Source organism: Aspergillus flavus, chromosome 4 (assembly GCF_009017415.1).
Source record: "Aspergillus flavus chromosome 4, complete sequence".
NCBI lineage: Eukaryota > Fungi > Ascomycota > Eurotiomycetes > Eurotiales > Aspergillaceae > Aspergillus > Aspergillus flavus.
Genome location: NC_092405.1, coordinates 2080248 through 2094735, shown reverse-complemented (window position 1 = coordinate 2094735; position 14488 = coordinate 2080248). Strand labels below are relative to the sequence as shown.

The following is a 14488-nucleotide window of genomic DNA, read 5'->3' as shown; positions in this document are numbered from 1 at the left end:
GGGGGGTGATTTACGTAGGCAGTGGGGACCCATTCGCATTTTCCGCGTGCGACAGGAGTTTATCTCCCCCACGGCTCTTGACTGAAGTCTAGCCCGCAATATTTATCCACCTGAACAGGATACCGAAACCTGGACAGAAATTCCCACGGGACTTGCAATGGTCGATTTGCCAAGAATGACAACTGATAATGAAGCCTTACGCCCGATCTTAACTCACAATCGGCCGCGTCATCAATATATCTCATCCCCGGTCTTGGCCCGTTTCATGTATGTACGCATCATTACAGATATCTCGGGCACAGACATGAAACGTTTCTAGTCTATTACTATATACACATCCCAGATATGCAACGTATCATTCAAGGTAGATCTCCTCCCGTAGTCGCTGCAGGTTTTTGAAGATACCACCTCCCGGTCCTTCACTTTCCTGGCGCCGATGGCCAACTGGCGGCTTCCCCTGTTGCTGAGATGAGTTGATTTTACCCTGGTTCTCCAGCGCCCGCCGCCGGTCATCGATCATCTTCGCCAATCCGTCCACAAATCTCGTCCGCGCCTTCTCTTCTGCGGTTCCTTTCCATACGGTCGCCAGCACTCGTAGAGCCTCAACCCGCCTCGTAGCAGCCTCCAATCCTTCTTCCCCTCCACCATTGCTATCGAGAAGCTCTGTCACTTCGGTGCGCAGCTTCTTCGCAACCTCCTGGCCCTTCTCCTCTTGACTCTGAGCTTCTGAGCCTGGTTCTGGAGCAGAAACGGAGATAAACGACGACGTCAGGGAAGTCTCAGAGGGCGGCAACGGCCATTCCATAGAATCTCCAAAAGTCTGAACAACTTCTTCCAGGCGAGCTCGTACTTGGTTCAAGGTCCGTAGCTTCCTGATAAAATCGGGATCCTGGACAGTCTCCTCTCGATTGTCCGCTGCCTGCGTCTCTTCTCCGTCGTCTTCTGATTCCAGATTGCCCTCCCGGTTCGATTCTACCGTATCCGGAACGAACCTAGCAATATCATCTCGTAAGGTTTCCGTCAGGGTCTCGGACAACCCGATTGCTTCGCCGCGCAGCACTTCAACTTCGTAGGCGAGGCGATTGCCACTCCGTAAGATTTCATCGGTCAGCTGAGTCAGATTATTGGAGAGTCGAACGTTCTGGGCGTTTATCTGCGTAAGGATCGACTGCACTTGGGTCGATAACTCGGCAAGGGAAACGGCCGTCGAGCCCCGGGGGGTATAGGATTGCGGCGACGCCAGCGTCAGCGGAGGGAGAACATCATTTAGGAATTCGGCGGGGTCAAAGGATGGGTCGGTGAAGTCGGGCGTAATGTCGAACGAAGGTCGTGAGATGGGTGTTCGGGCAGCTGCGCGAGCTGGTCCGGGATTCTGTGATGGGGCCATTTATTTGCGTAAGGAGCGCCTTTGCGGAGGCATTGAGGGGCAGGATTGCCCTGTAGAGTTCTATAGCATGAGCTAATTCAAGGTTATCGGTCTTCAAATTGGATAATGACGGTTTGTAGCTATAGTATAAGACAGTGGGGAGCGGTAGCCTGTTGGCCAGACCTTCGGCAATGCGATGTCCTGCGCCCACGAAATGGATTCACCGCCTTGGACCTTAGTCGTCCCATTGCTTACATTTTGTGTGGAAACATGAGGCCAGAAATCAATATATTATTTCTTGAATTACCTAAGGACTAGACGATGACCAGGCTCAAAGAGAGATATTTCAATTATTGACAATGAATAGCACACTATATCTGATTATCACACAAGCAAGCTCAATCTTCACCCAAGCAGAGACAGGGAAGAGGATGGGTATCGTCAGTCCATTCAAACAACAAAAAAAAACCAAGATTAGGAGGTATAGAAAGCCGCGAAACTGTCTGCGAAAGGCCTCATAAATATAAAACACGCAGTTTAAAGTATTCAGTCAGAATTACCGTATGTCGTTCAAAATCAGTCATCTCGTATATTTCAGGATTTGGGAGGATTCGTTCTTCAGATATTCTCGACCACCCGTGCGTTCATAGCGCGCTGAAAACCGTCGTCGACATTGCCAGTTCCATAGCGGCTTGGTCCCTCGCCGGCATTGTCGGCCGCTGCAAGTTGTTGCTGCACGGTTTGATTCATGGCGGGCAAGAATATGACTTTGCTGTTTGCTGTCTTGGCCATCGCCTGCATCGCCTCGAGGTACCGGATTTGCATAGCAGGAGCAGAGGAAAGAATATCAGCGGCCTAGAGGTGAAGGTTAGCTCTTACTCACCAATATATAATATACAAAGAAGACATACCTGACGCATCAACTTGGCCGATTCGACTTCGGCGCGAGCGGCAATGACCTTACTCTCACCAATTCGCTTAGACTGAGCCGCCATCGAAAGCGAATCCTGCAAATCATCGCTGAAAATGATATCCTTGATTAGCATGGACTCGACCTGCACACCCCATCCGGCGGCTACGTCTTCGATGATCTCCGAGGTCGACTGGGCGATTTCCTCGCGGCGTTCAATTACATCCTGCAGGACTCTCGCTCCGATGACATGGCGCAAAGTGGTCTGAGTGCGCTCCACAAGCGCTTGTCGTACATTGCTGATACCGAAGGCGGCTTTGTGGGGCGAGACGATTTGATAATAGATGACAGATGTCAGGTTCAAAGTGACATTGTCCTTGGTCATACAGACCTGACGAGGCACCTCGACGATCTGGATCTTCACATCGACTGCGGTTAAGTGCTCACTCAGGGGGTTCACTTTAACAAGGCCAGGGTCGACTGCACGTTCGAAGCTGAAGACTAAATTAGTACAATCATCTTTCTTCACGCTTCCGTTTACGGGCTCACGAACCGTCCAAACTTCGACACGAGACCAACTTCACCTTGAGCTACAGGCTTATAGGGGTTCGGGCAGCAAACGCAGCAGGGGATAGCACCGAGGAATCCAATGCATTCTCCAAGACTGTGGACTACATTAGAGGTCAGCCACCGCAAGTTCAAAATTACCTGGAAACCACTTCAAATGATGTAGATTATGGTGGAAATAGTAGAAATGGTGGATAAGAAGATAAAGACTGGAAACTTACTGAGGCCTGCATACCACCCATGAGCCTCCGGGTTCTCAGCATCGTGCTCGAGCTTCTGCGCATACCTCGGCTGCAGATCGGCCAAGCGCGCGGGTTGGACACTGACAAGACCGGAGTGTCCACGGTCATGGTGGCTGCCCGGCTGAGCGGGCGCCTTGCCGTTTACTACTGAGTCTTCGGCAGACATGTTGGATATAGTTCAGAGAGTGGAGAAAAGAACAGGAGAAGGTTGCGGGTCAGTGAAGAGTAGATTTCTTTCAAATATTCGGGCGTAAACAAGTTCCAACAAGAGTGGTCGATAATACAAGGTTACAGAGAAAGGAGCTGGAATGTATACCGTAGCAGTGCCGGAAATGAAGGGGCAGATGAACGGATTAAATAACAAATTGATTTGGGATGTTACTTCTCACCATGCATGAGCTAGTTAAGTGTTGCTGGCGGTTGACCTAAGGCAGCTTCTCCGCTTCTGAATGGGTCCGGGTGGGTTTCCGGGCTGTGGTGGGCCCATCACTCCGTTTTCAGCCTAGCTTTATCTAGCTGGGCGCATTCGTTGGCTGCGGCACAGGTCGAATTGTTGGAAAGACCCATAAAGAAGGATGGCCTAAGGTTTCTCCCAAGGCTGAGTCACTTTCTTGGCCCCGTTGGTTCGACTTTGGTTGCTGGGTGATCAGGTGCTTTCGCTGCCACCGTATCATAGGTTGGTCCGGAAAGTGATCTAAAAGACTCGAATTGAACTCTACATTAGTGAATACGAGTTACCCTTTTAGGTAGGACAAATGAACATGACGCTTAGGAGATTTTATGTGATCCCTGAAATAATTACATCATTTTTGAGACAGCACCGCCGCCCCTTACTCCACGTGAACATTCTTGGTCTATTCAGCAATGCTTCCAGATGTCTTCTAGTGGCCGCCATGGACTTCACACTTTACGTCATGCTAAACAATAGTTTGGACCCTGCACTGCCCTTGCTCGAACTCCGATTTACAACTACAAACATATCCCCTTAAGTTCTTAACTTAAACATCTGCGGTAGTACTGTCATGCTGCAAGGTCTCCTGCCGCTACAACATGCACGCCGTTATATGCTCCGTACATAAGACAGACCCTGGTCAAACTTCCTTCGGAGAATATGATCCAAAATTCATACATATGATTATGCACATCCATACGCCGTATCAATACTTCTACGGGAATTGCTCGGTGGGCAAATAAGTGCCAAGCCAAGTCTCCCGTTCTTTGCCCTACTGTTGGGCGCAACGGGGCTATGCACCATTCTTCGCGTGTTACCAATCACTGCCCCTGGTAGACTGACGGGTCACCAATCCCAAAGTGCCAAGCGGTGTGCCGATCTTCAGCATGTCCAAATGGCATTGTTACTCCATAGCCGTTCCGTACCCTTCCCTTCCAAAGAACAGCCGCTTGATTGCTACCTCTCAATGTTGCTTTGGGTTGCATAGTACAGTGAAACTTCAAATGGATGGAATGGTGAACTTGGTAAACAGCTGAATCTTCCCAACTCAGACAATCTTGGCCGAGCTTTGGGGGCCCTTTTTGCTTGGAATTATAGTGGGTCGGCCGCATATTTGTGTAAACCTTGTGCTCAATTGTTTATTTGGGGTCCTCTATCAGTAGTCTAGGAGAACTAACACTTATTTGGGAAATGCAGAGCCGCGTAGCGGAGCCTTCTGATGTGATATGCTTTTACTATACAAGCTCTGCCTCGATCTACCGAAGCGTGGCAATGCCATTTATCCGAAAATAATCGCCAGTGATATAGTCACACCTTGTTGGCACTAGGCTTGGGGCAGTGTATGGCATGTGTGCTTGGATATAGACTGCGCGCTTGGTAGCGATGTTCGCTTCATCTTACCAAACTAGTCGATTAAGCATGCATAGCGAATCATATCCAGTCATTGTTGATATCAAGCAAACGAGCGACTTTATCACCGGGTGTGTGCCCTGAAAGAGGCATCTTTGGCGTGATCCTCTGAGAAACGTGGCGAATCCAGTTATAGCATTATCGGTTAAATTCAAGTCACCGTTGTAGTCATTGACTGCGCACCGTTCATGGATTTTGACATACCACAACCTTTGCTACGCAGGTGCAGGCAAGACATTGATCAGCTACTTTAAGATATGCTACAAGGGCACGCACGTGTTTCACCCCTGGGTCTTCTGAGGGCACGGAATCATGCACAGGGGTGCGTGGGTCTTTGCATTGCCTCGTCTAGTTTGTCTCCTTGAGACGATGGCCTTAAGATATTCTATCAGTGGCTCCTTGGCCCGCCTGGCTGACATTGCGTCTACATTAGGCGCCATGGATGCTGGCAACACAGGTGATCCAGGATGATCGTCGCCTAACAATATTAATATCGCACACTACACCCATGATTTAACCGATGCGCCGCAATTCAGGTGGGTATGGAGTATGATACGGAGCAATGATGCAGTTTCCCGCAGCACATCGTAACTCCAGCGGATTGGTCTTGTTTTTCAAGAAGGTGGGGTGGAAGTGATGGAAGACGTTTTTCGCTCCAGGACCCTCGCGAGGATACACTAATATAGTGGTAAAAGGTTTAGGAGTATAATGTCAAAAGATTGAACGTCTTTCAATGAGAAGCATCATTGGTCTAGTGGTAGAATTCATCGTTGCCATCGATGAGGCCCGTGTTCGATTCACGGATGATGCACTTCTTTTTTTCGATTTTGTACTTTTCCTGGTTCATTTTCTCACTCATCTACTTCTCATCCCTTTCAGCCACATCGACGCCATCTTCTTTTTAATCTAGATCATTAAGATACTAGGAGTCAATTTACATCTATCGTGACCCTCCCGCCTTATATGGATACTGTTCCGGAGACGATTCCCCGATCAGTTCAGACTGAAGGAGCACGGTGAAAGGGAGAAGAAGAAGAAAAGGTACCAAACGATTGAATCCGCTCCCTGTTGGCGAAGCTGGAAGCAACCTTACCTCGGAAGAGACCCTAGAACAAAATCTCCAACATTCCCTCGGGTCTGGATCGTAGTGAATCATTATTACCCAAAGAGGATAAATTGTTGGGGACCATGTACCGTCATAACAATCCCATTTCAGGACTGTGAGGATTGTGCCAATTGTATGTGTATCACAGATTCTGTACGTGGAGCCCCTTTGCCATCTGTTTGCCGGGGGAATGGCTGTGGTGAGGCACAGCTAGTTCGATGCCGTCAGCATAACCAGAAAAACCAGCCGATGGTATGCATCGGCCTAATAGTCTCTGGGGCAGTGTCGTCAAATCCGGTGCGCACCGTGGTAATATTGCCGACTGCCATTGCCTTTGAGATGGAAGTGGCAGTGGTTTGGGACAGATTTCGATGTGTGACAGTTAAAGAGGTCTAGGAGCAGGACAATGGCAAAAGTACGCGGCAGAATCAGCTGCTCCTCGTACAAAAGAAGTGATGGAAGATGATACCTAGTAGGGCCGTAGGATAGAGCCGTGTCTAACGAGCGTACGCCGATGTTCCCAGAGCGAGACATCGTGCATTGTTTGCGTGGGTGGTGGCACAGACCCATAAGAGGACATCATACCATTACCATCTTGCCCAGAGCATGGATAACACCACGTGGAAAATGTTGTGGACATTTGGGATGCCAAACTCACGACTGCTGAGTGAGGTAGTGCTCACCTGATCTCCTGACCCCAAATCCAGCCAACTTCCAGGATCATAGAACTACATATCATTGTGACATTTCTAGCGAGAGCAAAGTAGGGATTCTAATGTTGTTTGCGGTACGATCTCTTTGTAGAATAGAATCCTATCCGAGGATATATATCTCCAAGGACTCGTGAAGTCCTCGCGGGGCGGTGTGCAGGATACGGTGTCCCTGGACTTGTCGATCCCCTATAGGCCTCACACGTCACCTCAATACATAATTTAATATACTAGGCATTGAATTTGCTTAGATTTTCTTGATTATCTAGCCCGCATTAACATCCATCGGCCCGCAGTGCCCCTTGTTTGCACGTTATATGTCCGCACATTGGCTACGCAGAATCTCCCCCTTAACACAAATATTCCTGATATCTGATATTTTTTAGGTATTTAGGCTTGCAATTTGATAGATGAATACTAGTATACTATATGTAAAGCCTGATATAGTCACGCTAGTCCCGATTGGGCCATGTCGATAGCATTCAATATCAAAGTGTGTATTTTGATTTGCACCTTTTAAAACTCCATATCTTTGCTTTCTAATAAGTTATTTCCACAACAAAAGCATGTTAGCTCAGGAGAGAGCGCTGGGCCCATAACTCGGATGTCCCTGGATAAACCAGGACATGCTAAGCATTTGATAACTTTTTTGATCCAACAAAAAGAGATGATATTAACCGAGTGAGAGTGTCAGTGGTTTTTTTCCCCTGATTTTTGGTTGTTATTTCTTCCCACCTGCGAAAGAAGTTCTATGCACCTATTATCTATCCAACCTACTCTTAAATACTAGGAAATGGTTTAAAATTGTGCCGGTGAGCCTGTTTTATGAAATCCCTTTGCCGAGAAAAGGTCTGCCGTGGTTCGGATATGACTCGAAGGCTGATAGTAGTTCTGCCGGTACTCCGTACGCCATCTCGCTCGGCTAGCCGCCAATGACATGTAGCTACTTTGACCTCAAGAGACAACCTTTCAACCACTCACAAAGAGTTTTCTGTTTTCTTAGGCATCCATTTTGTTACAATGCTTCGGTGTATGTTGTAAGAAGTCTTGCTTATAATGCACTACAAGATTAAGCAAAGAGCAATATACACTATGTTTCCAGCCCCGCTAGACTACGAGTTTGGCTAGCATCACTGTCGCAATACCTGTCGTCAATCTGGAGTTATTGTGAGGTTGTATTGCCAGGTAGCTAGGGCTGCATTACGGATGTCGATAAGATTAGATCCGGTGCCTTATCGATAGCAATGATCATGTGCTCTCACGTGCGGGGGAGCTCCCCACCACGAGCGATGACAGCTCCCAAAGATTAGCATTACCGTTGTCGTACTTGTATGCTTTTGATTATAGAGTCAGAGTTGGCTGTCACTGTGACTGATAGAATACCGACGAGATCTGATTATTTTTACACGATTACCCAGCCGACACGTGAAATAACTCTAGTCCTCAACCGAGGTCTTACTCGACTTGGTGTTGGAGAGGTTGGATTCGATCTGCAACATGGCGGCCCCATACGTGCCTATCACAGAGATCCCGACGGTCTCCCTGCTGTATAAACTTGGTCGTCTGGTTCCGGTTTCATCCCCCCTGTTACAACCCTCAAAGCCATTGAATGACACTATCTCTCTCATTCGCAATGATATAACCAAACTGCAAGGCGTAGATTGCATAGTCAATGCAGCAAACAGATCCCTCCTGGGCGGTGGAGGTGTGGACGGTGCGATTCATCGCGCTGCCGGACCCAACCTGCTGCAGGAATGTCGAGTCTTGGATGGATGTGATACCGGCGATGCCAAGATAACATCAGCCTACGAACTTCCATGCAAGAGAGTCATCCACACCGTCGGACCTATTTACCGTTACGAACTACGAGGGGGAGATGACCGACCAGAGGCACTGCTGCGGAGCTGCTACCGACGGAGTCTCGAGCTCGCCGTGGAAAATGATATGAAGAGCATCGCGTTTTCGGCGATCAGCACCGGTGTTTACGGATACCCCAGTGACGAAGCAGCTCGGGCTGCTCTCGATGAGACTCGAAGGTTTCTAGAAAACCCGAACAACATTGGAAAGCTGGAAAGGGTTATATTTTGTAACTTTGAACGCAAGGATAAGGTTGCCTACGAGGAGACGATCCCGTAAGTGTTTCTTGCATCTCTCTTCACTTGGCTTCATGGCATCGCTGACCGGTAATAGTTTGATTTTTCCACCGGTGGAGCAGGACCTTCCAAGTGGCAGTGCCTCGAAAGCCGAATCTCAACCAATCGCTGATGGTGAGTCTTCGCCGTCGCTAGACCTACTCGCAGCCAAGCTACCTGACCCCCCGACGGTGGACCCTACCTTGGACGGCCAACCGGGAAGCAAAAAACAAAAGGTTAACGCGACCGACGGACAGAGCAGTAGGGTTTACACGGAGGATAAGAGCGAGGATGACTGGGAGGAAGTCGATAAGTCCGAAGATGGTCGAACTGAAAGACTGGATGATGAACCGATTGAAGTCGATCGACCACCTTCTGTGACGGATGTTCAGAGCGTTCAATCCAGTGGCATCATCGATATGACCGATTCCCAGTCAACTGGGAGCTTGTTGGGAAAGGATTGGTAATTTGTCGATGGATAGATTGGTGAACATGCCCTCCGAAGGTTTATGAATGAATGCTTTTAACGAATCGGCGTTGGATGCGAACGGACTCAGTCTTACATGGACGGCGTTGCTCTTCTTATTTCTCCTCTATTCAATATATTGAGACTTGCCTCTCTGGGGTTCTTCTGCACATTTATTTTTTTCTTGACTCTGTGAGATTGAATCAATGAATTTCCCACGGTCTACTTATCATGTCTCTGCAGTTTAGCTTCTTGCTTTTAATCCCCTACTGCAACCCCTGCTCTGTAGTATGAATATAACAACAATATAATAACATTATCAGAGCTCTTCTCGGTTCTAAACCATGGGTCTTCCTTGCATCAAGGTCAGTGTATTGCTTGATTCGCCCTACATAACACCATATCTTCAAGGCTGTGAAAACTGACCGTGGTGCATTATATGGAGTTAACTTTCACTTCTATGTAGCATTATGCAGCCAATACTTTTAGCATTGACATCCATATTTACGTCCAACACCCAACCAATAAATACACATTTACGAAGTCAGGTTATGATACTAGACTCCCCGCTGGGAACTAAGTCTATTGGTGGGGTCGAGATGACGATGCACCTGAAAGCCTCTACTGTACATTCGTATAACTTCGGTTTTCGCCCTCGCCTCTACAAGCCCCATTTGCCGTAGACCAATCGAGGTGTAGGGGTGCTTACATATAGTATTGGCATTAATCGCTGAGGAAAATGATGACTTATCTTGATGATTGTTCTTCGGGATCGGGATAGGGATTGCAGATTTAGGCGTTATATGCGAATTGAAAGGCAAAGGGAAGACGTCAGCCTAAGTATACACTATCAACCAGTTTGAATACAACACCTATGCTGATTATACGTTTTTGCAGCCACAAGCATGACACTCCATGACTCCAGGAATTGGCTCTGACGCACGTAACGCCTATTGACATCGTCAGAGCGCATGGTGTCATCAGTACAAAAGGACAGACCTTGGTAGATGGGCTGAGAGTAGAAATCCATTTAGAGGGACATAAAAATACGGAGATACATATATATTGCTACATAACCACTAAATACAGTTGTGAATTTGTGTACTGGTCCTGCATGTTGACCCACAATGTTTGCGTTTCCAATTTCTGACAGCGGTGGCCTGCGTATAAACCGTCAATCTGCAATCCCTATCCCGATCCTGAAGAACAATCATCAGATGAAGTCATCATTGGCTTCAACGATTAATCCCAATACTATATGTAAGCACCCCTACGCCTCGATTAGTCTACGACATGGGACAAGCCTAGTGGAATGTACATAGCCGTGTACCTAGATATTATCGGGCTCCCTTGGGAGTGACATATGACGCCCAGGTAGATGGGTCATCTACGGAACCGGCTTCAAATATATCCAACATGGCAAAATATATCTAGAGATTAAGCATTCACGAATGCAAAGGCAAATCCCAGTATATAAATCTTAGATTGCATTTTTTAAAGACGAACGAAGCAGTATATATATATCTCAGTTATAAGATACATTTACAGAACAGGATAAAGAGGGGGAAAAAAAGAGGTGAACCTTAGGATGAGGGAGAAAAAAAACAAAAAGTGAAGCCGAACGCGGGGGTCGAACCCGCAACCTTGAGATACCGTGACGACTAAGAGTCTCACGCTCTACCGATTGAGCTAGCCCGGCTACTTGTTGAAGATCGCTTTTTATTTAATGTTATAATAGTCAAACTTTTCAAAATCTACAAACTTTATGCTCTTGAGGATTGGGCAGTTTACTAATGCGGGGCACAGATCCCACAAACAGTACTACATACTAGGCATCTTCAGATAGTACCGCGCCTATGAATGAAAACTACAATCAAATACTCGGTCTTATGTTCAGCTCACTTTGGAACTTTACCAGGTATCAGAGCAAACCGTCTAGTTCTATAGTATGCACATCATTCTACATTACTCGATCGCACTCAGTATGATCATTAGCAGCTACTAGTCTCCGTATATCCTTAAGCAACACAACCTATAGCCTGCAAAGTATACCGGTTTGAGCCATGTTATGTGGAGAGAAAAAAAGGTATTTATGAGCGAAGCGATCACGAAGTATAAGGAATGAGTTATAAGAGCACAATACGTGAACAGATCTGATTCATGAGGAGAAGCCAGCAAGTGTGTAAGATATATATCCAAGGCCATATATTCCACAGGACCAAAAGATCACATAAATCTTAATATAGATTCAGATTGCCCTGAGTTGCACATATATAGCTTCCTGCCACTATAAAGAGTCGAAAATTATGGCAGTGGGACAGCATGACAAAAGCCTGCTATTGTCTACTGCTGGCTATACCTTCAAGACTGACCGACGGGGTATATAGTCCGCCGCACCAGTATCTTCCAGACACTCGCCCTCTAACATAAGAGGATATTAGTACTTTTATCAAACTAGCATAGGATTATGTAGTCAAGAAAGGAAGCGCTTTTCAACAAGTAGCCGGGCTAGCTCAATCGGTAGAGCGTGAGACTCTTAGTCGTCACGGTATCTCAAGGTTGCGGGTTCGACCCCCGCGTTCGGCTTCGCTTTTTGCTCCTCAAGATAACTTGTATTTTTGAAGGCGATATGTGTTTGCCACCATCGATGAAATGGGCATGGCATGGCACCGTGGTCTGACAACAAGAAGCTAGAGGACCGGATAGGTACATTAGCTGCCGCCATGGATTTGACGAGGCATAGAAGTTACATTAATTAGACAAAATCAAACAACTAACTTGCAACGTTCCTAAATCAATAAGGCTTCTATAGATCCGCTCGATCTCTGCCCAACTGGCAGCTATTCGCGCTCAAGTATGGTCGAGCTGGACCCGCCGTACAGTGTTCCCTTGGTTGCCTTGTCTTCAGTCAATAGTCTCACCATCTCCGTTAATTCACGTATCTGTTCTTTCAGCTGAACGACCTCCAAAGTGCAACTGTCCATGGTCACATTGGGTGTCGTGTCCTGGACAGTCTGCTTCCAGCTATCGTCGATTGCAAAATCTACTTCCTCGGCGGCATGCTCCCATTCCTGCACGTCATCGTCATCTTCCTCTCCACGACGACGATTCCATCTTATCCGACGGGCTTCGCGAACTTCAAGGGACGCTGTCACGAGAAGAATTGGTGAGTAGATGATACCCATGATAACATCATTGAGCTTTGCGTAGAGTTTGCGTGGGAGCCACCATTCGAAGGGCGCGATTAGGAGTGTGATCTCGATCAGGTTGAACGCTATAGTGCTGTCAATATGGCAAGGCTGTCAGCTAGTATAAGGGATGACTTACGAGGGATGAAGACATTCTCGTCCGGCGCCCGGACGTAGGACATCGTTTTCTGCGCGAAGACAGCCATATACTCGTCGATCGCGTTTCCTGAGATATCTTCATATGCGCTGTTGTATAGAGCGATAAGGATATTAAGTAGAACTTCCTGGCGTCAGTAAAGCCATGAATTGCAGAGTAGAGAACTGGACCGAACCTGTCATGATGATAAAATTGAATAAATAGTAAAGGATAATGCCGAACGGGTACGCGAAATCCTCGAAGGTGCCAAACTCTGGGCTTTGCATTACACTGTTTGCCATGCCCTGCACAATATTTCTTACAACAGGGATATCGGATTCGACCTGAGCCATGCCATAAAAGCCCTGGAAGAAGCCGGCTAGGACAACGAAGAGGAGAGCAAAAAATATCAAGCTCTCCTTCATCATGACCCTCAGAACGACAAACATGGCTCCGAAGAACCGGAATGAGTCCAGATATAGCATCATACGCATCCAGAACATCGGCCCCGCAAATGCTAAAAAGTTATAGCTTAGTTCATTGAGCATTTGTCTCTTCTGATCATCAGCCGAAGGTGAGTGTGTCAGAGCAGCGACACGAACGAAGAAGGAAACAGCAAGAATGGCGTATAGCGTGGAATTGAAGGCATTCCAGAAATCAAAGTAATGCCGTCCGATTTTCCATACTTTGGTTAACTCGTCGCAAATGAATGCAAGAGTCATCACATAGAGGATGCCTTCCCCGACATCGAGATCTCCGGTTCTATTGACAGTATTGATGACTTGAGTGTAAAGTGCAAGGTACACTAGAGAGACAGCAATCTGGCATGTGTTCTGATACAGAGGTGTCCTCATCCTATCGGGGTGGAAATGTACTGCAAAGTTCGTATTATCCTTTTCATGGTAGGGAACGAAGTTGGTTGGGTTGCCATCCTGTTGGCAAAACCAGCCGTTCCAGAGGTATTTGATGCACTTCTGATACCCAGAAGATCCGATGACCCTCAAAGCGTGAAGGTCTACAGCACGCTCGATGACGTTAGCCGGTACAGTCTCCTCTCCGTCGATGAAGATCGAATACCGCTTGAGAAGGGTATGGAGTAGTAGAAAATCTTGGTCCTCTTCGGTTTCAATTCTGTACGAAGGGTTAATAGTCAAAATAAGTAGCTGCTGTGGGGATATCGCGGGTTCATTACATGCGCTTGGCTATAACCTCACATGCGAGGGCTCGACCCGCGTGGAGATCAGAGTCCCAAAGCTCCTCTATAGCTTGAATTTTGAACCAACGTAAGCATACAAGCAAGCAAAATACAATACAGCCACGAAGGTCTTCGCCGCCGGCCTCTTTGGCAGTTTGAACAACGTTGCCTGTAATGACGCGACTAGTGGGACTAGTGATGATGTTTTCTTCAATCTCGCAGGGAATGACTTGTTCAATCTGGTACTTGAGTCTAAGAGCCACCTTAGTTACTTCCTTGGCAGGACCAGTGGTAGAAAACGGATCCGAATCGTAAGCAGGAAGTACTGTTCATCACGTTAACACTGACTTGCAGGGGAGGGCGTAGCTATGTGAAAATTGGGGATGCGTACATCGGCGACGCTCTAGTTGTAGATGACGTCGAGCACGTCCTGTGTCGGCCTTTAAGATATCGCGCCAAAGTGCCATACTGAGCAATAATCCCGAATCTTTATAACAAAAAGATTGACGCGTAGAAGAACGAGGGGGAACAGAGGTTCGTTGGTTAAGCTCTTGGATAATAGCTTATCCCGCGTGCCCCACTCTCAGCCACCCGCAATTGGTGCTTTGAG

The 14488-nt window shown here is 47.3% G+C and overlaps 4 protein-coding genes and 3 non-coding genes across 7 annotated transcripts; 3 read left to right on the top strand and 4 right to left on the bottom strand.

The window, feature by feature from the left end:
* Positions 1-355: 355 nt before the first annotated feature.
* Positions 356-1387, bottom strand: F9C07_3924 (uncharacterized protein; the record flags this gene model as incomplete). Its single annotated transcript, XM_041285866.1, has 1 exon — positions 356-1387. One exon carries the CDS (start codon positions 1385-1387, stop codon positions 356-358), a length of 1032 nt encoding a protein of 343 aa, XP_041146192.1.
* Positions 1388-1630: 243 nt separating this feature from the next.
* F9C07_2283458 (stomatin family protein) lies at positions 1631-3473 on the bottom strand. Its single transcript, XM_041291947.2, has 4 exons — positions 3065-3473; positions 2830-2947; positions 2278-2770; positions 1631-2221 (listed from the first exon to the last, which is right to left on the bottom strand). Exons 1-4 carry the CDS (start codon positions 3249-3251, stop codon positions 1985-1987), a joined length of 1035 nt encoding a protein of 344 aa, XP_041146191.1. The 5' UTR covers positions 3252-3473; the 3' UTR covers positions 1631-1984.
* A 2213-nt stretch (positions 3474-5686) lies between these two features.
* Positions 5687-5757, top strand: F9C07_t163. The gene has a single exon. It is a non-coding gene; the product is annotated as a tRNA-Gly (tRNA).
* Positions 5758-8072: 2315 nt separating this feature from the next.
* On the top strand, positions 8073-10383 carry F9C07_2283457 (protein LRP16). The gene is made up of 3 exons (XM_041291946.2): positions 8073-8893; positions 8952-10199; positions 10257-10383. The coding sequence occupies exons 1-2, from the start codon at positions 8259-8261 to the stop codon at positions 9358-9360; spliced, it is 1044 nt and encodes a 347-aa protein (XP_041146190.1). The 5' UTR covers positions 8073-8258; the 3' UTR covers positions 9361-10199; positions 10257-10383.
* Positions 10384-10974: 591 nt separating this feature from the next.
* On the bottom strand, positions 10975-11058 carry F9C07_t151. The gene has a single exon. It is a non-coding gene; the product is annotated as a tRNA-Lys (tRNA).
* A 110-nt stretch (positions 11059-11168) lies between these two features.
* Positions 11169-14427, bottom strand: F9C07_2283456 (uncharacterized protein). Its single transcript, XM_041285858.2, has 5 exons — positions 14270-14427; positions 13876-14203; positions 12880-13814; positions 12687-12827; positions 11169-12633 (listed from the first exon to the last, which is right to left on the bottom strand). The coding sequence occupies exons 1-5, from the start codon at positions 14343-14345 to the stop codon at positions 12200-12202; spliced, it is 1914 nt and encodes a 637-aa protein (XP_041146189.1). The 5' UTR covers positions 14346-14427; the 3' UTR covers positions 11169-12199.
* On the top strand, positions 11862-11945 carry F9C07_t164. The gene has a single exon. It is a non-coding gene; the product is annotated as a tRNA-Lys (tRNA).
* Positions 14428-14488: the final 61 nt, after the last annotated feature.